This window comes from Thamnophis sirtalis, unplaced genomic scaffold, assembly GCF_051295495.1.
Source record: "Thamnophis sirtalis isolate CommonGarterSnake01/CBP01778 unplaced genomic scaffold, rThaSir2_p1.2 scaffold_14, whole genome shotgun sequence".
Classification (NCBI taxonomy): Eukaryota; Metazoa; Chordata; class Lepidosauria; order Squamata; family Natricidae; genus Thamnophis; species Thamnophis sirtalis.
In genome coordinates this window covers 43,208,289-43,235,063 of record NW_028261394.1, presented here as the reverse complement: position 1 = coordinate 43,235,063, position 26,775 = coordinate 43,208,289, and the positions used below count along the sequence as shown (strand labels likewise).

Below are 26,775 nucleotides of genomic sequence, written 5' to 3'. Positions count from 1 at the left end.
AAAACAAACACACACACACACACACACACACACAGAGGTCCAAGAGCGAAAACATTTGAATGTTTTAGCAACACAACACCGCACCATTTCCCCCTTTCTGTTAAAATAGCTTCTTCTTCTTCTTTCTAGTTCTTTGATTTCCATACCCTTTTGAGGCATCCATTGCCAGCAACAGACGCACAAGCTGAGAGAGCTCCATTGAGCTTTCTTGGGCCACCGTCCAGTCCTTGGGAAAAGGCTCCATTCCCACGAGAGTCCTCCACGTCCTACTTGTACAAACTCATCGTAGGGCTCTGATACATGCACATGTAAGCATCGCAAAGGAGCCTCCGCGCACAGCCTTGGATTCTCCTCGAGTCCAGAGAGTGCAATTCGTCGAGAGACATTTTCAGATACTCGCCGACTTCCGGGCACGGAGTCACTTGAGGGATGTTAAAACCATTTTGACCTCCTTGGGAAGAGAAAAGAAGGCAGGACAAAGCATTACCCCAGCAGGACAATAAGACAGCCCAAACTATGTTGTTCTGAGATGACCACAGGTCTATGGAGATTCTCGGGCAGCCAAGTCACGGCTGTCCCAAAGGTGCTTTTTTCAAGAGGCAACTGGACTTTCTGGTTTTTCTATGAAGACGTTTCTCTTCTCATCCAAGAAGCTTCAGCGTTGAAGACGCTTCTTGGATGAGAAGCAAAACGTCTTCGAGGAAAAATAAAGAAAGTCAAGTTGCCTCTTGAAAAAAGCACTTTTGGGAGATGATGTAATCCCAGGTAAGAAGCATTCTACTTCATGCCAACTTAAATCTCAAACTTGTGTCCAAAATTATCCATTATGGAATAAACCACATGAGTTTCACAAAAAGAAAGAGTGCAGAGAAGAGGAATGAAGAGGATTAGGGGACTGGGGGCTAAAACATATGAAGAACGGTTGCAGGAACCGAGTATGTCTAGTTTAATGAAAAGAAGGACTAGGGGAGACATGATAGCAGTCTTCCAATATCTCAGGGGTTGCCACAAAGAAGAGGGAGTCAAGCTATTCTCCAAAGCACCTGAGGGCAGGACAAGAAGCAATGGGTGGAAACCGATCAAAGAGAAAACCAACCTATAACTATCATTTCCTGGTCATGAAAACAATTAATTGGTGGAACAATTTGCCTCCAGAAGCTGTGGATGCTCCAACACTGGAGGTTTTTAAGAAGAGACTAGACAACCATTTGTCTGAAATGGTTTAGGGTTTCCAGCTTGAGCAAGAGGTTGGACTCAAAGACCTCCAAGGTCCTTTCCAATTCTTTTATTCTATTATATTGTCTCCTTCAACTTTCCATATCCTGCTACTGTCCAAATTCACTTTTGGATGTAACGTTTGGAATTCCCAAAGCTGAGCAGATATTTGATTTTTTTTTAGGTCTTAGCCTACAGCATTAACCTGGTTTTTTTCTCAACGAGGTGCCCTACAATCTGGGGAACATTGACAGAAGCATATGCCATGGTTGAAAGACTGGGTCATTATTGCTTCAACCGTGACATTATGAGTCTCACGACAGATGTTGAGTACTAAAAAAGTTCATTCATTTAAGGACCAGGCTAACAGTTGAGCGTTCACAAGAGAATACATACCATCCCGATCAGCCATGCTATCAAAAAAGAGCCAAGAGGAATCTTCCTTGCCATATTTAACAAAAGCCACATAGTGGCTCGTCTCTATACAAAGGACAGCAAAGAGCTCCATCTTCTGACAAGGGATGCAGCTGTGCCTCCAATCCCAGTCCGGTAAATCTTTCGGAAGTGACACTGGGTTGAATTTGTGACTCTGCCTTTTGGGGTGAAGGTGAACCTATCAGGGGACAGAGGGAAGAAACTTTTAGCAAACCTTCTGGACCATGCCTGAAAGAACCCAGTTCTCACACAAGACAGCAGTATCAAAAACGAATTCCTAGGACAGTGATGGCGAACCTTTTCGGCACCAAGTGCCCAAAATTGGAATGTGCGTACATGTGTGTTCTGAACTCCAACTTGTCCGTTCAGAAACTACAGCCACAGGTGGAAATATTTTTGGACCATATACAAAGGTTATTAATCACAATAATTATCACTATTAAAAAATAAAATAAAACTATATACAGTTAAATGTTAACTAATATGGGGAAAATGTTATGATATACAATATAATTACATAAAGAAAGGAGAATATAATAAACTATATACATGGAAGATGGAATTTTTGGTATTAAATATTATGGATGTTTAGCTAAAACAGGATATGAGGATTTGATGTTAATAGAGGATTTTACAAACAAGTAAATGAAATGTTAGCATGTGGTTATGGATTAAATCTTTGGCATAGTTAAGGATGAAAGATGTATAAATAACTGTAGTCAACTAAAAGTGGAGGTATGATGATGTCAATATGGTAAACATTTGAGTTAAGATATTTGAATTAATATGAATTAATGGAAGAGATGCACCAAAACATGTTGTAACCAGCAGATATACTTTTTTATAATATATACCTGTGTTTTTTTTCGTTTTTTTCTTTTGTTTTTCCTTTTTTTCCCCCCTGCCTTGTTTTTTGTTTTTTTTGTCTTTTTTGTGTTTTGATTTTTTCTTTTCCCACTGGTGTGGGTATGTGTTGTTTATGTAACAAAATAAAAATTATTATTATTATTTTTTTAAAAGAAACTACAGCCACACACAGCTTGCAAAGGAATGTTTTTAATCAGTCCCGGCTCTTGCTGGCTGTGAGCCCAAAATAAATATAGATAAATTCTCTGGCAAAAGTAAACTACAGCAAAACAGGTTTATATAAATCAAATCACTTCTCCAAGTGCTTTTTCTCGATGATTGCAAACAAACAGAGACTTGACTAGAATAGGAACGGAACGTTGACTTCTGCAACTAGGGCGTGGCACCATCAGTCTTTTATCCGTAGGAGCAGATCCTAACGAGCCACAGCTGCTCGTTATCCTCTCCTGTGAGTCGATCAGCCCTGCATCCTGAAACAACTCACAGGAGGTTTCTGCTGAGTCACAACACGTGTATGCATGTGTCCATGCCAGAGTGCCAGAAACCGGGAGACCAGCTGGCCGGTGCGCGCATGCCGCATGCCTTTTTATTTTTGATGTTTTTGGGGGGGCGTTTTCAGGTTGTTTTGGGGGGCGTTTTCCAGGCTGTTTTTTCGGGCCAAAACCAGCTTGAAAAATGGCCTGCAAATGGCCTGAAAGCGGCCCAAGAAACAGTCTGAAAACACCCTAGAAAATGCCACAAAAACAGCCCCAAAATGACCTGAACGGTGTGAAAACGGCCCCCCAAACAGCCTGCTTTTGGGCCATTTTTCAGGCTGTTTTCTGGCACTCCAGTGCCCGCAAAGACCAGTTGGTGACGGCGCGGGTGCCCACAGAGACTGCTCGGTGTGCCACCTCTGGCTCGTGTGCCACAGGTTTGCCATCCCTGTCCTAGGACATTTGGGAAAGAAAGAAAGAAAAAGAAAAACCCTTACCTGCGTATTGCAAGTTTTGCAAAACTGCTTGATTTTACCAGAGGAGATGTCCGAATCTTCGTAACATTCCCGACATTCGTACATTGCAAGTCCTCCGCAGATACGACACTGCCTTGGGGCTGCAATTTACAAGAGGAAAAACACCCGTTGTACTGGAGGCTACCATTCTGAATAAACGGAAGTCCACATCTATGTTTTTTTTTTTAAATAGGCAACAAAACTTTTGAGTAAAAGAAAACTAGCTCGCTCCATTTGTGCACAGGTATTACTAATTTAAAGAATGTGCCCTGTCATATTTGGAAGTTTAGAGTTCTAAATTTTTTCTATTGAGAATTAAACAGGTGTGGCAGACAGGAAGGAATGGGTGGAAGCAAGAGCTGAAGCTGGGGGGGGGGGGGACTCCTCACAATTTCTCCAGGAATTGTTGGAAAAATTAAGTCTTGTTCATTCTGCGTTGACACAATGGGCATTCAACTTAAAAACCTGCCACCAAAATCCCAACAGAAAAAATTAAGTCAGCAGACAGGCTGGTAACAGATTATCTGCTAAAGACTTAGGATATCTGTATTCTTTATTTCCTGGTGGTTAGGAACTCATTCATTTTAGGAAGCGGAGAAAAGGTATTATGATCAAACCTGGAGCAGTCTGGAAATCAACCACTAGTATGGTCCTGCTAAAGTCTGCAATGAAGATTTCAGACCCTGATTCTATTTGTATATCTGCATTGAAATGACGTTTTTTTGTGCACAGCATTATTTTGAAGGTGATTCATTTTATTGTATTTGTATTTATTTGTCTTGTATGCCGCCCACTGCCGAAGGACTCCGGGTGGCTCACAATAGACAAGGGAAGGGGGAAAACTAGACAAAGACAACACTTTAAAAACAAAACCACAACATTCACAATTTCCGCGATATTGATGAAGCATCCAGGTTCGTTCATCAAATGTCATTTGGACCACCTCCTGCCATTTACCTCCCAGAGACCTATAAGATCACACAGATTAGGCCTCCTCCGGATTCCATCTGCCGGTCATTGTCAGCTGGCGACTCCCCGGGGGAGGGCCTTCTCTGTAGCTGCTCCAGCCCTATGGAACGATCTCCCCGTGGAGATCCGGACCCTTTCTACTCTTCCGGCCTTCCGCAAAGCGATTAAGACCTGGCTGTTCCGGCAGGCCTGGGGCTGTTGATTTATCCAGCCCCATCCTAAGTTATATGAATGTTGTGTAATTTTTAATGTCTGGTTTTAAAAAAAAATTTATATGTTCCCCCTCCCTGTTTTCATCTGTAAGCCGCCCTGAGTCTCTTGAGAGTGGGCGGCATTCAAATCCTAATAAACTCTAAACTGAAACTGTAATGTCATGGAATTCATTTTAACTGAAAATTCAGTCTTATTGCACTATCATGAAGACTATTTAAACTTACTATCTTCAAGCAGGTCTGTGATATTCAATTCCAGAGAAGGGAATATTTTGTTGAACATTTTGAAGTCCTTCCCAAATCGAGGCATCTGAATGATCAGACATGAGGGGGCCTAGTAAAACCAACAGAAAAGGATGTATGTTTTAGCCAAGAAACCTCATTCTCTCTGTTTCAGTTTATTAAATCCTGATGCCCCTTAATGTAACAGCTCTCTCAAAAGCAAGTAACTAAAAAAAAAATCTTAAAGTTTGGTATACATATAATCAGTCATACAGGTTCGTCCTATCTCTGACTTCATCTTCATCTAAAGTAAGGGTGTCAAACTAGGCCACTTTTTAGAGTTTTGGACTTCAACTCCCAGAATAGCAGTTAGACTTATATAACAGTTAGACTTATATACCGCTTCATAGGGCTTTCACCCTCTCTAAGCGGTTTTACAGAGTCAGCATATTGCCCCCACAGTCTGGGTCCTCATTTTACCCACCTCGGAAGGATGGAAGGCTGAGTCAACCCTGAGCCAGTGAGATTTGAACAGCCGAACTGCTGAACTGCAGTCAGCTGAAGTAGCCTGCAGTGCTGCATTTAACCACTGCGCCACCTCGGCTCTAGAATTCCGCAACCTCTTAATCTTGAAGTTGCCAAGGTTTGACGCCCTGATCTAAAGCAAGAAGGAAACTAATGGGCCTCCGGGTGATGCTGAACTAGAATTCCCAGAATCCCTTTTCCACTGGTTGTTTCACACAAAGCAGCGGTGAATTTAAGCCGAGGAACATCTGGACACGTTGCGTTCCCTGCCTATTCTTTAATTAATAAATCATTTGCACAAGTAGCTCAGGCAAAGCATCAAGGAAGTTCTTGTGATATCTACTGAAGAAGCAAATCCCTCATTCAAAATAATGAAGTCACTAATTTTAAGCTTAAAATTAGTAATAACTTAAACTGTTAAAAATTTGGGTAACAGCAAGAAGCTGAGTTCAATGTAGAGATATTTTAGACTGTGATTGTCAAAAAAAGTTATACCATGTATGGGCTCTGGGAAGTCGGGGGGAGGTGGGGATCTAGGGGGAGGGGGGGAAATATGTGTTAAATTTTAAAGCATGATTGCACTTGTATACTGTGGTTTTTTTAATGTTAGTGTCAAAACAGAACAAACTGAATATATTGGAAAGTAATAGAAGTATACCGAAGGGAGAAGCTGAGTGAAAGAAGAAGGAGAGTAGAGAGGGTGAGAGAGAGGAGGAGGAGAAGGAAGGGAGGGAATGGATTAAGAGAGGGAGTGATAGGGTTAGGGTTAGATAGAGGGGGAGGGGAAGTAGGTGTAGAGGGGTATGAGAGAAGGAAGAATGAAAGTTGGAGGGGGATGAAAGAGGGCGTATGGTGGGCTAAGGCGGTATATTGGGTTTGTATTGTAGGGGGCATTTTCTATAAAAGTGAGGGCTGTGTTTATTACCCAATGTTATATGCCTCGGTTGCACAGTAAACATGTGATTGTATAGAATGAAATGGAAATAAAAAAGATTTGTAAAAATAATAATAATAATAATAATGAAGTCACCTCCTAATCAATTAAGAATGTAGTGAACTACTGTGAAAGACACTTGCATGCTTCAGCTTCTCAAAAGTTGGGTCAACCCCACCCAGCAAAATGTGCACTGATTGGTAAAACTATAAAAAGAGGAATCGTTCTCCAAACCTCTGCAAATTTCAAATTGCTGTTGATGAAAGACCATTCCAGTAACTGCTGTATGGTGGGCACTCCAACTTTCTCATTCTTGTCCATAAAAATCTGATAGAAATAGCAGTCTTGGACTTTTTGCCCTGCCGATCTAAGAAGAGAGACGCAAGTGGATTTGACAATGGGGACGCTTCATATTGATTTTAAAAAAGACAGCCTACTACTCCTCTTGGAACCAGATTTGTCTTCAGGGTTACAGCAGAATCATGTAGCAATGGATTCCGGCATCCGGAAAGAAGCCGGATCACATGGAATTTAAAATCCTTTCCAAAGCTTTAGTCATAAATATAAGAATAAATTATTATTCATTCGTATATTTATAACAAATAACAGACTCCTGCTAGAGAAAGGTTCCCTGAAGATAGGCTCCAACACGAGTCTAAAAACTCAGAAGAATAAACCTTTAGTCCCGATGACTGACCCAGATTTGATCCTGGAATAAATTATTCCCCAAATGGGTAAAGAGATTATTTAGTTTAAAGTTAAATAGCTGATACGTTACCAGTCTGTACATTTATATTTATAGAGAGAGACTGAGCCCATAAGTGCTGCAAATTGAAATTTAGCAATACTGAGCTGACCACAAGTTCTCTACACCTGATGCTATTATAGCGGATACAAGTTTGAGACATAACTGACATTTATCAGTGAAGTTAAGTAAGCGGGATGAGGCAGCAATAAAAGCTTTTGAAATATCCCCAAGCTCTCAAGATAAAGGCACAGCTAAATGTTCACACGTTACAAAACTAAACACAAATAAAAGTAATGGAGATGCTTGCAGGGTGCTCCCAGACATAACTTTTTGCCGGAAATTATCCTCAAGATTATAAATTATAGATAATAAAATAACTCTTGTGGTTTTAAAAATTCCTCTTGTGTGAGCCAAGGACTGTGTTTACCTTATTTTTAAGAGTGGTTCTACTCTTAAAATATGATGAAACAAAATGTTCAAAAATTCTTCTGGATCTGGGAAAAAAAAAAGAGTTTCATCAGGGTATCAGACAGACAACCAAAAAAACTAAGAGCAAAAATACAAAATTACAAAACATTGCAAGAAACCAAGTCTCAAAACTGTTAATAGCAATTAAAAATGGTAAACTCTTAACCACGTAACTGGGAAACCAATGTTTTTTTAGATTATTTGGAGATGGTCTGACACTTGTCTTTAATCGTTTGAAGACTCTGCATATGTAGAATTTCATTAATTTGCCACTTTAAGCACAGCCTTTAGAACAAGGACGGGCTACCAAATGAACTTAAAAGGGTTTATTATGGTGATGGTAAGATCTGATCTCGACTTACGTTTAATAACGTGAAACATTCTTTCAGTTCTTCCTCATTAACAATATTACAGAATGAATTCTACCTTTTTCTTCCGAGGTGAATCCTGATGCAGCTTCAACTTTTTCCAGGACCTTTCTCAGCTTCATTATTTTTGTGGCGCACACGTATCCATATCTAGAAGATAAAAGATGAAAAGCCTGAAAAAAAGATATATACATATGGCTGTGTGTGTGTGTGTCTGTGTGTCTGTGTGTGTGTGTATGTTCTAGCATAACTCTGGAACAGAGTCACAACTTCAACCAAACTTGGTACACAGATGACTTACTCTCTCTGGAGAAAAATACTGTGGGGGTAAGACACCCCTCGGGGTGTGTGTTCTGTTAATATGCAGCCTGTTGTGCCTTTAAATGGCTTCTACTGTACTGCCATAAAATGGCTTCCACTGTACAGTGCAGTAGAGTTGCCATGGTAATGGCTTCACAATCCTCCACAAGGGGGATCCCTCTGGTAAGGGGGAAAATCCAACATTAGAAATTAAGTTTGGTGCGGACATTTCCCCCCTACAAATAAATACCTGGGCAATGCCGGGTTATCGGCTAGTATCATTTACAACCACTTGATCTGCCATCCGCAAACCAAAAGGAAAAACAAGCAAACAGAGGTAAAAACCAGTTAAAAATTGTGGAGGGGCCAGAAGTAGTCAAACCGAAGCAGGGGTTTTCAAGCTTCTTGTTCCACCCTCCAGAAACCATTTCAAACACCTTCCTGTCTGTAGAAGACGCTTTCGATATTTCCCACCAAAACTGGCATGTTTTACAGGTAGCTCATTTGTACTTACATGCGAAGGGGATTCACTATCTCTGTCCGTAGAAGTTCTTGAGTTTCGCTATAATATTCTACATCATTCTTCTCTTTCGGCCGAAGCAAGACTGTGTCCAAAACAGAACTGAATGCGAACAGGCTGAAAGAGTAGTGGGAAAAAATAAATTTCAAATGGGAAAAGAAGAGGGAGAGGGGGGAGGAAACCACCTTCAGGTTGAGAACTGTCCTAAAATCTAACACAGAAAGAGATGCTTTTAACGGATTCTGTGAGATCCTGACAAATATCTGTTTCCAGGAACAGCGCTTACATTTTGAAAGTGTGTGATCTGAACCTTGCCAGCAGCTAAACTCACCATGTTTAAGTCGAATTTGGGACAATTTTGCCTTAGAAAAGAGAATGTGTGAGAGGGAGGGAGGGAGGGAGGGAGAGAGAGAGAAAGAGGGAGGGAGGGAGAGGGGGAGGGAGGGAGGGAGGGGGAGAGAGAGAGAGAGAGAGGGAGGGAGGGAGGGAGGGAGGGAGGGAGGGAGGGAGGGAGAGAGAGAGAGAGAGAGAGAGAGAGAGAGAGAGAGAGAGAGAGAGAGAGAGAGAGAGAGAGAGAGAGGAGAGAGAGAGAGAGAGAGAGAGAGAGAGAGAGAGAGAGAGAGAGAGAGAGAGAGAGAGAGAGGAGAGAGAGAGAGAGAGAGAGACGGGAATACTTGGAATGGAAAAAGAAACCCAGGAGAAGAAGTAATTAATTTTGATTCTATCAATTAAACATAAAGCCTTTCCCAAACTGTAAACTAAGCTCTGGCCAACTTACACGGTTAAAAGAAATCCCTAATATACACAGTATTCCCCTGTTTAATGACGATTCAAAGTTACGAAGGCACTGAATATGACTCTCACAGTATCCCCCACAGTCAAGTGATCACGTTTTGGGCATGTCACAAAAATAACATGCGCACGCTATTAGGTTCATGTAACCTCGTTGAATGTGCAAAAATCATATCATTGTGTTTTCTTCATCTCAGGCTTGAAATGCAGTTTTTTTTCCCCTTTATTTACCAGAATAAGGTGGAATCTAAGTAGCAGGAGTTATAATGTCCCTGGATACCCTTTTTCTTCCCGATCATTGTTTCCAGTCCTTCTTTTTCCATTTTGGGAGGAGTGTTTTCTTCAACCACTTCACTGAGATAGCCTCCAAAAGCTGAAAAAACAAATAAGGGAATTCAAGCTACATCTGTACCCTTTCATAATCCCACATTAGCAACAAGCACAATGGAAATATCAAAAGCCCGATACGAAGTCCAGGAAAGTCACAGGTCCACCCATTTCTCCATTCTTGTGACCAACATTGTTTTGACAGAAACACGTACACTTATTTCTCAGAAACGTGCACATATATGGAACGAACTCCCCACAGAGATTCGGACCCTCACCTCTCTCCAGGCCTTCCAAAAAGCCGTTAAAACCTGGCTGTGTCGGCAGGCCTGGGGTTGATGAGTTCCCTTCCCCTCTCGACCTGTGTGGCTGTTGGCTATTTTGAATGTTTGTATTGTACTGTGTGTTCCCTTTTCCCCTTGAGTTGTTCGCCGCCCTGAGTCCCCCTGGGAATAGGGCGGCATATAAATAAAACAAATCTCAATCTCTTATCTCAATCTCATATACATGCTTACAGGCAGAAGCACACACCCACATGCACAGAGATCGTTGGAAATGGTCCCCCAACCCCCAATTCAGAACGAAAGCAAAACTGTACAGAGAGAGAGAAAGGGAGACCATACCTAAGGAATTGCAACGTTCGATCTGATTGGACACCGGCTGCAACGAAGCAAATCTGGAATCGGGTCGACAGCTCTTCAGTTTGACAAAAAGAGCTTTCTTTGGTGCGCAGGTAAAGTAACGAGTCCCTTTAAATGTCCCATCGGTGCAACCTGCACATTCATCTTCCTGGGAAAACAAATTTGCACTTTGTGGTCAATGCTCACATCTATAGAAATTGTAGCACCACGGGACGTCCTCCTGCGTGTAACCTGGCTAAATGGCACTTAAAGCTTCCCGACCCAAACCTTGAATAGCACACTCACATCATCCACACGATTTCTGATGAAACTACAAAGCTTAAATGTGGCTCCTGGTGAGATCACCATCTCCTTTGATGTAGTGTCCCTACTTTACATCCGTCCCTCCCCACTTAGCACAATGGGTCACAGAACTGCAAGTCCTTGATTTACAATCACTCACTCATTCAGTGACTGTTCAAAATTACAACAAAGCCAAATGGGACTTGTGACTCGGTTTTGAAGTTCCAAAGCCCAGACAAACACACAAACACACACACACACAACCACAATTCAGGGGTGAAATTCAGCAGGTTCTGACAGGTTCTGGAGAACCGGTAGCAGAAATTTTGAGTAGTTGAGAGAACCAGCAAATATCACCTCTGGCTGGCCCCAGAGTGGGGAGGGAATGGAGATTTTGCAGTATCCTCCCTCTGCCACGCCCACCAAGCCACGCTCACAGAACTGGTAATAAAAATGTTTGAATTTCACCACTGCCACAATTTCAGACATTTACTTCCCCCCAAAATTGCCCCATACCAAACTATGGGTTCACTTAACAACGGCTGCAAAAAAAAAAATCGCTTCCGATCTTGTGGAGACCTACCGTATTTTTTGGAGTATAAGATGCACATTTTTCCTCAAAAAAGAGGTTGAAAATCTGGGTGCGTCTTATACACTGAATATAGCGTTTTTTGCCTCCCAAAGCCACGCCCCTTCATCAAAATGGCCATGCATATCCTTATGGAGGTTTTCAGAGAGATCCTGGGGGCTGGGGAGGGCAGAAATGAGCAAAAAATGGGCTGTTTTTTGCCCCACCCCCAGCAGCACTCTATCAGCCTCCATAAGGATATGCATGCTTTTTCTTTTGACAAAACATGGGCTGTTTTTTACTCATTTTGTCCCCGTCCCCCCCGGAACACTCTGCACTCTATTCATGCCTTTTTAAAAATAAAAAACAGAGCCGTTTTTGCAAAAAACGGGCCATTTTTGGGAACTTTGCAGAGTGCAAAAACTTTTTTTTTTCCTTTTGGAAAGCTCTTTAACTGACTGAAGAGAATTACATTGATCAAGTGCTGTGTCAGCAATTTCCTTCTCCAGCACATGGATAAATACACCTGGAAACATCTAACCTACCTACCTACCTACTCTCTCTCCCTACCTACTGTATCTCTCTCTATCTAACTATCTACCTCTCTCCCTATCTACTGTATTCTCTATTTCTCTATCCCTCTACCTACCAACCTACCTACTCTCTCTCTCCCTATCTACTGTATCTATCTCTCTCTCTCTCTCTACCTACCTACCTCTCCCCCTATCTACTGTATTCTCTCTCTCTCTCTCTCTCTCTATTTCTCTATCCCTCTACCTACCAACCTACCTACTCTCTCTCTCCCTATCTACTGTATTTCTCTATCTCTTTCTATTTCTCTCTCGCTATCCCTCTACCTACCTACCTACATACATACATACATACACTCTCCCTACCTACCATATTTCTCTCTCTCTCTCTCTCTCTCTCCCTTTATCTACCTACCTACCTATCTACTTACCTACCTACTCTCTCTCTCCCTACCTACTACTGTATTTCTCTCCCTTTCTCTCCCTCTCTATCCCTCTATCTACCTACCTACTTTTTTTTTTAATTTGACTCTTCAAAATCTTGGTGCGTCTTATACTCCAGTCTGTCTTACACTTCGAAAAATACGGTACATTATCATGATTTACAACCTCAATTGCAGACTCAATTATGGTCGTAACTCGAAGACTATCTGTATATCAGAATTCTGAGCTGGCTTCAGCCTGGCGGTTAAGTTTTCATCTGGTCTGATGTCAGTCAAGCAGTAGCCAGGAAATTTAAGAGAAAGGCAATAATGAAAAGATAACGCAGGGTTAGAGATGGGCAGGAATTGCCCCACACAGGTTCTCAAATCCGACAGTAGTTACCAGTTCAAGCCCGGCTAACACTTCGTTGACCCCTGGCGGCTGCCCGATCCAACGGATTACTCCATAGAAGGGAGGGTTTTCTTTCACTTCTGCTAAAGAGCCAGCTTCGAGGCCATGCATGTTGATAGGGGCCACGGTAGCTGGAGGACTCTCTTGTGTGGGACCGGAAGTCCCTTCTCCGATGACCGACTGGACAGATAAGGAGAGCGGGCTGTGTGATATGGAACTGTTGGCGGTGCTTGACATCTTGGTTAGGCTGAAAGGCAGGGAATGGAATCTGTTTTCGGAAGATAAACTATTCGACGGCGCAGGCTGGAGGGGTGGGGAAGAATTTCCAAAGCCGGAAGAGGAGTCATTGAGTGATTTTGCAGAATCTTCAGCCACTGTTGAATTGGAGGCAAGCAAAGAAATAGGCAGAGATTACAAACTTCAACTTTTATTAAGGTACCTGAATTGATGTGATGCACTTCTCACATAAAATGAGTAAAATGTTCTCCCTCCCTCCCTCCCTCTCTCTCTCTCCTATCATGTAAGAATAAATTGCTTTCAAACAGTTTATTGGCACTTGCTAACAGGTAGATTTTACTAATACTGTAATCAAGGACTATAACCAAGAATCTGAGCTTCTGCCGCTACACCAATCAGCAAACCAAATAAAATTTCATAAATAATTTACAAAGTTTCTCAGTGATAGATTATAGCAGGTGACACCAATTCCAAACTTGGGGGGGGGAAGAAACTGGGATCCTGGATTCATTCCAGGTTCATACAGAATATCATGTGATCTTAATACTTGCTCCAAATAAATTGGGTATTGTCCCTTAAGTTTTCTCAGACTCCTACACTCTATGGCAGCTGGACACAGCAGAAAAGCTGATGTGACAATGACAAAAAGCCCTTGAACATAAAAACCTTTGAAGTCACAATTCCATCTTATTCAACAAATTTAAGGACTATTTAATAGCAATAGCAATAGCAATAGCAGTAGACTTATATACCGCTTCATAGGCCTTACAGGCCTCTCTAAGCGGTTTACAGAGAGTCAGCATATTGCCCCCAACAACAATCTGGGTCCTCATTTTACCCACCTCAGAAGGATGGAAGGCTGAGTCAACCCTGAGCCGGTGAGATTTGAACCGCTGACCTGCTGATCTAGCAGTAGCCTGCAGTGCTGCTTTTAACCACTGCGCCACCTTGGCTCTTCAAGAGTTATTGGTCTTTTTTTAATTAATATTCAAGAGTTATTGGTCAACTTCAAACTATTTGCTTAAAACTGCTGTTCTGGACTGTGTAGGCTAGGGAATTCTGGGAGTTGAAATCTATGCATCACACAGTTGCTGAAAAACAGTGCTGAGATGCTAGTAATCTGGAGGCCAAGATTTACCAGGAAACGAAAAATGAAATCTACCCCTCTCGTGAATTTGTACAATCAGTGGCGGAGGGAGAGGCCCTAAAGGACACATTCACCAACTTGTCTCCTGAAGACACATAAATAAATCATGAGTCAAAGCTCAGTGCATGAGGTCACAAGCTGGTATAATAGCACATTACTATTTATAAGACTCTTGCACGCTCTGCCTGCAACCCAACTGGTTTAATAAAGAGAGTTAGATCAAGCTGTCAGGCAATGTTGGGCATTTTCTACCACGACTGAAAAATTACCATAAAAACCCGAAAAAACCGAAGAAAAAGTCTTCAGTTATCTGACAAACTACAGCCATGAACTAAGGAACTGGAAATTAACCAAACGAGATTTGGATTTCTTTCCCCATCCTCTTAAAGCCACGTGACTGCTACTACAAGGAATTGCTACAAAAAAAAAGTCAAGGGCAACTTTCAAAAGCTGTTTGTAATAAGTTGCTGGATCAAATGAGAGTGTAAAATAATTCCTCAGAGGTTGTGGAAGCAAGTAGTGGATGATGGGCCATGCTCATCTTGACTCAAAGCAGCAATACAAGGAAAGCTGCAGTTTGGGGGGGGGGGAAGGATGCATCAAAGCGCATCCAAAAATATAGGTCAATACAGTTGTCAGAATTCTCTGCATCATTACAGTCATATTTTGTTACTACATCTGTGATCAAAATCCAGTTTGTTACCTTCATCAATATACCATGTATTTTTTGATTTTGACTGAGAATCTACTGAGGAGCCATTTAAAGCGTAGAAAAATTCTGTTCTGTTTCTGTTTCCAGGATCAGAGAGTGCACCTGAAAAAGAGGCCATGTCAGAAAGGAAGAATATATACAAGTAAGCTTTGATGTTCTTAGAAAAGTCTGCATCAGAACTGTATGACTTTTATGGAAGAAACACCACTGCTGGTTGTCTGGTCCAATCACTTCAACGCTGCATGATCTCATGCGGTCCCAAGCCTTTAAACCAAATAACTCTGTTCTCAGCTTACATCTCAAGCTATGCACATAGTAACTTTTAGAAAACAAAGCTACATCAGGTAAACATTCTGCTTAAGCTTAATGAAACTGTTTTCTCAATAATGTCCATAAAATTAATACCACATACGGATCAGTGATTTTAGACTTAATATCTTAATATCTTAGAAGGAATGAACTTCAGATTGTTGTACTTTTAACTATGTATGGTTTTATGTTTTTGTTACTCTGTTTGTATTTCCCCTCCCTTTTGAGTTGTGAGCCGCCCTGAGTCCCCTCAGGGAAAAGGGCGGCATACAAATAAATTAAACCAAAACCATAACCATAACCAGTAGATTATTTAAAATTACATGCCACCAAATCCCAAAAACTCTTGACTCATATACATCCTTTGAACATGTGAAATATGGACTGTTAAACTGTAATCGTAATCTTAATATGCAAGGCAGAAACTGTCTAAATTGTCTTGTTCAGTAGACTAGAAAGATCCACCGGTTGAGAAGGGTGCAACCAGAATCTCTTCACAGATTGATACACATAAATTGGGATAATCCTAGAAATATGCACCTATGCAAAGGTTCTTATGATTCCTGCTGCAATTTGGACATCCTTTTACAATACATCTAACTCTTCAACGTAAACCCCTCTTCTTGCTGCTATTTTACAGATCACATTTGCAAGTGAGGAGCAATTTGGCTCCTTGTATTCCACTTGAAGGATCAAGCACAGGAAATTCAAGCAGTGAATCCAGAGGGTTCAATGGAAAATGAATTTATCCATTTCCATTCCTCCCTCCCCCTCCCCCCTCTCCCTCTCCCTCTCTCTCTCTCTCCTCTATCTTTCCTCTCTGTCTTCCCTCTCTATCTGTCTATAACTATCTCACTCATCTATCATCCAACCATCCTAGAAAGTCCTTTAAGTATCACTCAAAGAGCTCCAATCATAACTGGTGCAGTAACACATTTATTTTTCCATATATATGGAGAGCAATTAAAGATGCTGATATGTTCAAATCTTTATAAGGAACACAATAAAGTACACATTAAATATCTTCACTGATGTTGATGGAGAGACCGTTTTAGTAGTCACACTTGCTTTTGAATAGCAACATGAGGAGATCCTCATTTAACACTCTAAGTTTCACTGAAATGTCGAGTCAAAGTACCTGTAGATTTTGGTTTGCTATGACCAAAACCTTTCTCACCACCACCTCTGGAAGTATAAGCGAGTTTGGGAGCTCTCCTGTCCTGAGACACGGCCTCTAAAACAGAGCAGAGTTTAGATATTTCACAAAAGATAAGAGCACCCTATACAACAATGCAATGTGTTAGTTTCAAAACATTAATCAAAAATAGGAGACACATTAGACATTCCTCAGGAGGGCTGAAAGTCCTGACATACAAGATTTTACATGTAGAGATAAACCGAACAGTAACATGATGCCTCAATTATAATACCTGTCATAATGAAACTATAATATGAACTACCATTATCCAGGAACAATGTGTAAGTTTGTTTTTTTTAAACGGTTAATGATTAAATATTAAATAAGAACTTTCTCAGTTGGCCATTGTTGGAACAGTTTGCCAGTCTAAATAAATCTTTATACTAATCCAGCAAAGCAATTCTAATGCTTTCTTACACCTATCTGCAATCTCATGCTTCAACACTGGCAGTTTTTAAGATGTTGGGTAACCATTTGTCTGAAGTGGTGTAGGGTTTCCTGCCTAAGCAGGGGGTTGGACTAGAAGACCTCCAAGGTCCCTTCCAACTCTGTTATTCTGTTTTCATCTCTCTCAAATTCAGCCAAAGGTTCAATTTACACCTACAAAGCTTCTGTCTTAGTCCTGACGAAGCCAAAAGGTAAGTCTCCTAATCCAGCTGTACTTTCCCTAGAAATGTATGAGCTGCTGGTTCCAAAGGCTGCTCGCATATTTCAGTTTCCTTGGCAATGCAGCCAACTAAATAGTTTCATCGCCAATGTCAAGTTTGAAAAACCATAGAGCTGTCTAGTAACATAAGATTCTATGGTTTCTTGCTAAGCAAGTCAGCTAATCTCAGTAGATCCTGTCCAAGTCACTATATACCTCCAGTGCAAGCAGTTGACTCATGCATGCAGCACAGGGGTTACAGTATTATTAAAGCTTTGTGAATAGAAAAACTGGCACTCTAATAATATGGAGAAAAGAACAGATTGCCTGTGGTGACGAACCCTTCTCACAAACATCAATTCTTTGATCCGAGCATATGTGGGCATCATTTGAACATATTCTTTTTAAAGAAAGTGTAAGGAAACAATCCCATCATCTAATACACAAACGCTTACAAAAAAAAAACAGAATCACCTGGAGAGACCTTATGCATTGTTTCTTACAGGTTTTTAAGTGTTCTTAACTAGCCTTTAAATCATTATGCATAATTACTCACGAATGTGAACTGCAGCCGCATCATTTCCATTCAACGCTGTTCTAGTTCCCTAGCCCACACACTATCCTACTAAACAAAGCCAATTTCTGAAGTAGAAAATTCACTTCCAGATAATGGGACTTTCAGCCCTCAAGCTTTATCACCTAGAAATAGTTGTGAAGGCCAGCATCCTATTAAGACAAATATAATTGGCTTACAAACAGTTCCTTTAGTGACTGTTCAAAGTTACCAGGGCATTAAAAAAAATGATGGTTTTTCACTAACTGTTGCAGCATCTCTATGGTCACCCGCTGGAACGAACTCCCCGTGGAGATTCGAACCCTCACCACCCTCCAGGCCTTCCGCAAAGCCCTTAAAACCTGGCTGTTCCGACAGGCCTGGGGCTAAAGAGTTTTTGCCCCCCTTCTCGAATGGTATACTGTTGTGTGTTTTTAAATTATGTATTGTTATGTTTTGTCTTTTATTTTCTGTCTGTACCCCCCCTTCCCTGATTTGAATTGTGAGCCGCCCTGAGTCCCCTTCGGGGGGAAAGGGCAGCATATAAATATAATAAAATCAAATAAAATCAAATCAATCAAATAAAATCAATCAAAATCCAGTGTCTCAGGGTCATGTGATCCACCTTTTGTGATTTTCTGACAAGCAAAGTCAATGGATTCACTTAACAACCATGATACTAACTTAGCAACTGCAGTGATCACTGAATAACTGTGTGGCAAGAAAGGATGTAAAAAGGGGCAGGACTCACTTAACATCTGTCTCACTTAGGAACATAAATTTTGGGGTCAATTGTGGTCATAAGTCACGGACTACCTGTAATGCATTGTTGTAGCACTTCTGAATGAGTTTATGAAACAAAATACATGACATTTTAATGATTCTGAAAACATTTCCAGAATCAAAAGGAAATGCACATTACCAAAAGAAAACACACACACACACATACCAACGCCAAGTAATATAGTAGATACTGAAACATCTACTTTAAGAATGAACTGCAAAAGGCCAAATTTTAAGCAAATCTAAAACTAGAACCAGACATTAATCAACCTGCTAAAATCTGGAAACTCTTCTCAAAATCAAAATAAAATATTACCTGGGATAACATCATTGATATGCAAAAGAAGCGTGCTTTCAACACTTGCAAAACTACAGAGCTGTTGTCCATTGTATCTTCCATCCCAATTTCCAATTGGATTATCCTAAAAAGCATTTTATAACATGTTTATCCTTATAGCCCAAGAGAACAGCTGAATGCATTCAAGAAAACCAGGATGTTACTAAAATTTGCAAAGGCTATGCAAAGCTAAGGTTGAAAGCACAAACCATCACACACAAAAGGCAGATTCTTGTAATGCTGGCAACCCACCTCTCGCAGACAGAAACACAATTTGTCTACTAATAATCATATGTCAGAGTTAAGAAAAAAAACTGCCAATTACTGAGGTACAAAGCCCAGTTTGTAAGCAATTAGAGAACTTACACAAATATAGCCATTCTCATTGGTTACTGAGAAAATAGAAAGGTTGAGGAGAAAGTTAACTGTTCTAAGTGGAACCAAGTGAGGCTATGCAAGCACAACCCATTATATTCAATGTGCAAACGACATTTTGCCACATCAAATACCTATGCATATTTTGCCAAGTAGAACATTTGATTTCAGTATTTCTACTTCAAAACTATTGTATGTCTTCCAATTATAGAAACAAATTTCAGGACAAAGGTGAGGAACAGGAAGTATTATTGAAGTGCTCTTGAGCATTACAAATGGAGAGGTTCAAATTCATACCGAAGAGTCTTTTTATAGCCCTTAAAGAGACTAACGCTGACATACGTCACCATTTTTCTCAGAAATGAACGGAGTTCAATAAAACATGCTTATCATTAGAATCAAGACATTTTGACATTTGGCAAGACATTTTGAACAATAAGTAAAGCCCGTTAAACTCATATGTAATCTTGTTCACTTTTGTTGTCCAACAAAGTAATACTGTAGTGTAAGATTCAAACGCCCTAGAGAAGATTCTCTGTTACTATGCTGTAATCCAAGAAGCATGATTATCCTCCCCAAAAGCAAATTAACATACATTTTATCTGATACTAAAAATATACTAGAGTGATTTACACATGGCAACAACCGCCATAAGTAGCTTTCAAGGATTCCACCCACCAGCAATATTGCATGTACTACTTTAAACACACATGCAAAAAAATCATAAAAATCTTGATTTCTTACCATGTCCACTCCAACAATGTATCCTAAACTCTCGTTTCCCGGTATGACATCACAGAATATAACTGTCCCATACTCTATATTCTTCCCTATCTTCACAGAAACCCTGGAGTTGAGCTCCAAAGGAGGAAGGTCTACCTGCATTGAGTCAACTGGAGCTGCATAGTCATTCTCCAGCTCATTGTCATCATCTTCCATCAGTTCTAGTTTGTCTAGTGCAACAAACACTCCACAGTCCTCATCACATCTGAACAGCTGTTTGCCTTGGTACTGTCCATCAGTAAAGCCCTGAGCACGACCTTCTTCCTGTGTTTACAAAAAAGGGAAAGATGAAAATGAATGGTGAAGTTCGGCCAAATGTGCATTAACCTTCACAGAAATTCCAACTCACGGGAAGAGCCGAGGTGGCGCAGTGGTTAAATGCAGCACTGCAGGCTACTGCTAGATCAGCAGTTCAGCGGTTCAAATCTCACCGGCTCAGGGTTGACTCAGCCTTCCATCCTTCCGAGGTGGGTAAAATGAGGACCCGGATTGTTGGGGGTGATATGCTGACTCTCTGTAAACCGCTTAGAGAGGGCTGAAAGCCCTATGAAGCGGTATATAAGTCTAACTGCTATTGCTATCTTAAGATTAGGGAGGCCTGTTTCACAGCAGTATGCTGAACTGCCATAAATCAGTTTATTTTTAGCTCAACAAACTGCAGGAATCCAGCAAATGATAAATTGAAATTTATGCAAAGATATTCATTCATGTCTGGCATGCAGACATTCTCTCAACTTCAGCTACGTTGCAAGGATAAAATGGTGTGGATAAAACATCCCCCACAATCCTTCAATCTTAAAAGGAAGGCAGGGATACAAATGCAATGAACGAATTAAACCTAACGCTTTGCTGGTTTTGAGAATGGCCCACACAACCATACCAGAAAGCATGCTTCACCAATGCACATTAAAAAAGGAAGAGAATCCTTACCAGAAGCTCCACCCCGAAAAATATACCCGACAGAGATCTCTCTTGTATTAAGGGTCCTCTAAAGCGAACTATTCCAGGGTATTTCTCTTCTCCTGATCTCAGCTGCACTTTCACTGGGGAACCAACATCGATGTGGAGGCCCTTACGCAGCCTGCTTCTGCTTTTAAATATACTGTATCTTTCCTCGCAATTGGTGATTGCCAATAGCAGCTCGGCTCGCTTTTCATCTATGTCAACGAGCTCTTTATCGTCAACGTACAGGACCACGTGGGGCTGTTCCAAAATCTTGATTCCTATTTGTAGCTTCTTGCTTTTGGACGAAGGGTTGTTCCTGATGTGGCCACCGGAAGACCTGTCTTGAATAAACTGACCAATACTACCTTTAGGTATTTTTAATAGCTTTTGACTCTGCTTGTCTATAATGCTACATTCCTGGAGAAGTAAATAAAATATACGCTCTTCCCAATATGGAGAGCTCGCTTTTTCTTGACTCCACAAACCCGAAGTCATTGTGGTTCAAGCTTTGTGTAAAGGCGAAAAAGAAGAATCTTCAAAAGAAACTTAAGTTGGCAGCATAACTGTAAATGAGAGTGTGTTTTTTCAAAGTTCCAGCTCCAATGACGTAATTTTCTTCATTCATGTCCTACTGAGCTAAATCCAGAATAGATGAGCTGAAGCATAAAAATAAAGGGAGAACATCATTAGAAGCTAAAGGAGTGAAGGACAGGAAAACAAGACACTTTTGAAAGCAAGCATCATCACTGATTTTTTTATAGACCTATGACAACATCCAGCTGGCAAGAATGAGGACATGTTTAGATAGCTCCAAAGGTCATGCTGAAGAATTTCTCAGCACAATAAAATTGACTACCTAACAGATTCATCATCACACCACCGCCACCACAAAACTGACCATGTAGATTTTATCTTTGCAATCCTTATTAATATCTTGAACTGAGTGGACAGCTGCTCTCACAAATAAGAGTCTCCCCCCCCTCTTTTAGTTGAATTTTCTTGGGGGGGGGGAAATAAAAATGAGGCAAGTGTTTTGTTAATCTCACAATCTGACTATAGAGAAAACCAAAGTTTTACCTTTAGTGTGGGGAAAGCTACAGCTCACTGCTAACTTTGTTGTTCAGTATGACTTATGCAGAGAGACTCCATATGATCATAAGGTTTGCATATACATATTTAAGCTCACTAAGTTAAGACATGAACCACTTCAGCCTGAAGTTTCAGTCTGAGCAAACCAGTGACACCACCCTGGCTTATGGTGCAGAAACAGATTCTAGTCCACAATGGCTTCTGCCACAACACAGCTGCCGTTTTTGTGCAGGCTAGCTCACAATGAAGCACGACTGAACTTAATAGTCTTTATTCCAGAACAGGCATGATCGTGATTCCCCTATAAATCTCTTTCTGTTATATAATAGTGTGACCTCAGTATTTGTTTTCTGATTGCAAAAGACGAACCCAAGAACTCTGGCTGAAGTAATGTAAGTACTATAAAAAGAAATATTTTTATAATAGATATAGACATGCACACACAAAAACCTCCACTGTTCTATAGAGTAGACATTTTAAAAGGACAAAACCACAGAACCTTTGTCTGTTTTTAAGTATAAGATATCCAGAGAAAAGTTAACAGCTTTCTAAGTGAAAAATCTTAAACCTGCCTAGAAGTAAACAAGATCCTATTTTTGTTTCATCACCCTTAAGAAAACAAATGAAAAATGATGTGCATTTGGCTGGCATAAATATATACATACACACATATATTTCATATATGTTTATCATATATATATGATACACATATGGACAAATACAGACACATGGACACACATACACATATACACACACAAACTTTAGGCACGTTTGTCAACCTGCCCAGCACAAAAGGTGGCTCCCTAAATGAGAAAGTGAAACCAGAAAGGGGAGGAGGGAGAAACCTGTCTCTGAAATTGTACACAAAGCATATCCCAAACATTTTAAGGAGCTCCCTCTATGTCTCAAACACAGAGAGGTGTGTGCTTAGGTAATGGAGAAGCCAACCTAAAGGAAAAGAGTCAATGAGGAGGGGGAGCAGCTGCCAGCACCACCATAACAATGTGAAGAGTAGCTTTGCCAACTAATTGCAAGAAGGCGAAAATTCAACATGAAACAAAGGACAGCAAACAGTGGCCTTTGTAGTGAAAAAGGATAAAACAATTGACTGTTTGATCAGAGGCTGCAGAACAATTTCACAATCTAACCTCAAGCAACCACATGACTAATTTGCAGAATTATTCATTGGAAACTTCACCAGAAGTTTGAATTTGAATATAGCTTAAAAAAAATAATAACTTCCTGGGACCCTCAAGCTGGGAAGGTTTTGGAGAAACAACAGGTTAAGATCTTATGGGATTTTTAAGATCAGACAGCAATCTTTGTTCATTACGTGCCTGATATAGAACAGTTACTGACAAGAAGGCCTGGTTGGTTGACATTGCTATTCTGGGTCATGCTAGGACAGAGGAAAACCCATTGGGGAAAAACCTTACAAATAAACCGCTTAGAGAGGCCTGAAAGGCCTATGAAGCGGTATATAAGTCTACTGCTATTGCTATTGCTATATATTGGGACATGCAATTTGAAGTTGAACGCTTATGGAAAAAGAAATTTGTCATTATACCAATTATGATTAGAGCCCTCGGAGCGATACTTAAAGGACTTCCTAGCATGGTTGGATGATAGATAAGTGAAATAGGTATCAACAGGCAGAGAGGCAAGATAAAGAAGATGGGTGGGTGGGCGGGCGGCAGTGGTGGGTTTCAAAAAATTTTGGAACCTACTCTATGGGTGTGGCCTCTATTGTGGGAGTGGCTTGCCGGCCATGTGTTTTCTCTTTCTCTCTCTCTCCTTCCTTTTGTCTCTCTATCTCTTTTTTCTTTTTTTCTTTCATCTCTCTCTCTTCTTCTTTTTTTCTTCCTTTCTTCCTCTTTCTCTCTCTCTCTCCCTGTGTCTGTCTGTCTGTATGTCTGTCTGTATGTGTGGCAGTGATGGGTTTCAAAAAATTTTGGAACCTCTTCTGTAGGTGTGGCCTGCTTTCCGGATCCACTGGTGGAACCTCTTCTAACCGGTTCGGTAAATTTGACGAACCGGTTCTACAGAATAGGTGCGAACTGGTAGGAACCCACCTCTGGTGGGCGGGCTGGCAGGCGGGCAGGCAGGCAGACAAGAGACAGACAGACAGACAGAGAGAGAGAGAGAGAGAGAGAGAGACAGAAAAATAGCTAGAGACAGACAGACAGAAGAGAGAGAGATGAGAGATTGATAATGACAGATGATAGCAGATAGATAGACAGACAGACCGATAGATACAAACTGATTGAAATGAATAGCTATAGAAATACATAGATGATAGATAGATCTAATTTATTACGTAGCCTGCCTTTATTGCTTTTTATAAATAACTGAAAGGTGGCAAACATAGCTAATACTTCCTTTTCCTCATCACAACAACCCTGTGAGGAGGACTGGCCCAAAGTCACTCATGAATTCATCAGACATATACACCCTAAATTTACATAAAAACCCCAAACCCCGCTTTGAACTATCCCTGTCCTCAAACCTTAACCATCCTTAGTTCCTTGGTTAGAACTTGACTTACTAAATTTCCCACCAGTCTCAAGACTGTGACTCTAACCACAGACAATAACAATAGTCAATGGTATTTGTGACACATTTTTCAATGTTCAGTTGGCTGAGTTTCATGTTTAATGAATAAAGTATATAATAATAATAATAATAATAATAATAATAATAATAATAGTCAATTGTGTTTGTGACACATTTTTAAATGTTCAGTTGACTGAGTTTCATGTTTAATGATTAAAGTATATAATAATAGTAATAATAATAATAATAGTCAATGGTGTTTGTGACACATTTTTAAATGTTCAGTTGACTGAGTTTCATGTTTAATGATTAAAGTATATAATAATAGTAATAATAATAATAATAGTCAATGGTGTTTGTGACACATTTTTAAATGTTCAGTTGACTGAGTTTCATGTTTAATGAAATAATAATAATAGTCAATGGTATTTGCGACATTTTTAAATGTTCAGTTGACTGAGTTTCATGTTTAATGATTAAAGTATATAATAATAGTAGTAATAATAATAATAAGTCAATGGTATTTGCGACATTTTTAAATGTTCAGTTGACTGAGTTTCATGTTTAATGATTAAAGGATATAATAATAGTAGTAATAATAATAATAATAATAATAGTCAATGGTATTTGCGACATTTTTAAATGTTCAGTTGACTGAGTTTCATGTTTAATGAAATAATAATAATAGTCAATGGTATTTGCGACATTTTTAAATGTTCAGTTGACTGAGTTTCATGTTTAATGATTAAAGTATATAATAATAGTAGTAATAATAATAATAATAATAGTCAACGGTATTTGCGACATTTTTAAATGTTCAGTTGACTGAGTTTCATGTTTAATGAATAAAGTATATTTTTATTATTTTATTATTTTTATTTTTATTATTATTATTTCAGTTGACTGAGTTTCATGTTCAATGAATAAATACTAATAACAGTAATAATAATAATAATTTCCTAGACACATTTTAAATGTTCAGTTGACTGAGTTCTATGTTTAATGAAATAATAATAATAATAGTAAAAATAATAATTTCCTAGACATATTTTAAATGTTCAGTTGACTGAGTTTCATGTTTAATGAATAAGAGAATGATGATGATGATGATGATGATGATGATGATGATGATGATGATGATGATGATGATAATTGTACATATGTTGTGCACTGACAAAATAAATCATTCAAATAAAATAGCAGAAGCCCCGTTTGAGACACCACCACCACCCCGGTCTCCCCCGACAGCGAGTCTGGGCCGGCCGCTTTTCCTCTCAGGCCAGCCTACCTCGCAGGGCTGTTGTGCAGCGACCTCAAAGGAGCGCTTCGCCGGCCGCCGCGGTCTTTCCTGAGGGGGAACCGTGACTCACGGAGGACCCCGAAGGAAGGAGGGCGAAGGGACCGAACCCGCCGCGACGCTTTTCCCCCCTCAGCGCCATGGCCCGGCTGCCATTCCGGCCGTTTCCCGCCATTTACCGTTCTCTCCTTCCTTCGCAGGCGGCCGCAGCGGGGCTTCTTGGCCTCCCGGCGCCCCGTGGGGGAAGACGGGGAGCGACGGCGACGACCGCCACCATCTCCATCCCCTTAGGAGCTTCGCCGAGCGCACCCTAACCCCCCCGGTCTGGGTTGGCAGCGCCCGCTCCGCCCCGCCCCGTCCCCGCGCTTCGCCAATCAGAACACGCGGCAGCAGGCGTCTCTCCTTGCGATTGGTTTCCTCTCCCTTTCGCTCTCGCTTTCTGTCAGGCAGAGGGAATTTCCATCTTTTTCCCTCACCAGCATGCTAGGTTGAACAGTAGCGACGAGTCGTTGGATTGGCTGGCCGGCTTCGTTTCTGTTCGAGGAGTGGCTAGAAAGGGAAGAAAGGCCCTCCCGATGCCTCTCCCTCCTCCCACACACCTCCTTCGTACGCGCCGTGATCGGTTGATTTGATTGGGCGGGTTTTCCCAGGACTCGCCTGCCTTTCTTTCTATTGGATGAAAAGCGAAAGAGCGGAGGGAAAAGTGGGCGGGGGCTCTAAAAGGTAAAACCTTACCATTCTTCCTCCTCTTCCTGCCCCCGCCCCCAGATTGATGACGTCATTCGGAGGGGGGGCCTGTTGTCTGTGCTGGTATTACATATTAATCCGTAATGGGCGCTTATAATTATTTACAGTAGAATTTATTTGGGGGGGGATTCTTTGATTTCTGTTGTTTCTCCCCCCAAATAATAATAATAAAAATAACAAGGCACAGTTGAAAAGCAAAGAATAAAAATGCGTATGAATGCATAAGGGGAGAGAAATTCGTTGGTTTCTTTTTAAATCTATGCAGATCTGCAGATTTTCGTGTAGATTCTTCCAAAAATGTATTAAAGTCTTTGCA

At 40.7% G+C, this 26,775-nt stretch overlaps 1 protein-coding gene across 2 annotated transcripts; it reads right to left on the bottom strand.

Moving 5' to 3' along the window:
- On the bottom strand, positions 1 to 26,031 carry CYLD (CYLD lysine 63 deubiquitinase). 2 transcript variants are annotated; one of them, XM_087729338.1, is made up of 17 exons: positions 25,892 to 26,031; positions 20,759 to 21,429; positions 19,790 to 20,092; positions 18,650 to 18,755; positions 16,292 to 16,387; positions 14,836 to 14,946; positions 12,740 to 13,122; positions 10,517 to 10,682; positions 9,798 to 9,939; positions 8,769 to 8,891; positions 8,013 to 8,104; positions 7,546 to 7,612; positions 6,605 to 6,737; positions 4,915 to 5,023; positions 3,491 to 3,609; positions 1,612 to 1,828; positions 1 to 451 (listed from the first exon to the last, which is right to left on the bottom strand). In XM_087729338.1, the coding sequence occupies exons 2-17, from the start codon at positions 21,266 to 21,268 to the stop codon at positions 267 to 269; spliced, it is 2,862 nt and encodes a 953-aa protein (XP_087585464.1). In that variant the 5' UTR covers positions 21,269 to 21,429; positions 25,892 to 26,031; the 3' UTR covers positions 1 to 266. The 2 variants fall into 2 exon arrangements, with proteins under 2 accessions (XP_087585464.1, XP_087585465.1); XM_087729339.1 differs by having other exon boundaries at positions 19,925 to 20,092.
- Between the last annotated feature and the right edge of the window lie 744 nt (positions 26,032 to 26,775).

Bases quoted from the DNA above. Each gene is read 5' to 3' on its own strand.
- CYLD (XM_087729338.1), bottom strand. From the start codon at position 21,268: ATGACTTCGGGTTTGTGGAGTCAAGAAAAAGCGAGCTCTCCATATTGG. The intron at 10,683-12,739 runs GTAACTACTGTC...TTGTTTTCCCAG, and splicing joins TGTTAGCCGGGCTTGAACTG to GAAGATGAATGTGCAGGTTG. The intron at 3,610-4,914 runs GTAAGTTTAAAT...TGTAAATTGCAG, and splicing joins CACAGACCTGCTTGAAGATA to CCCCAAGGCAGTGTCGTATC.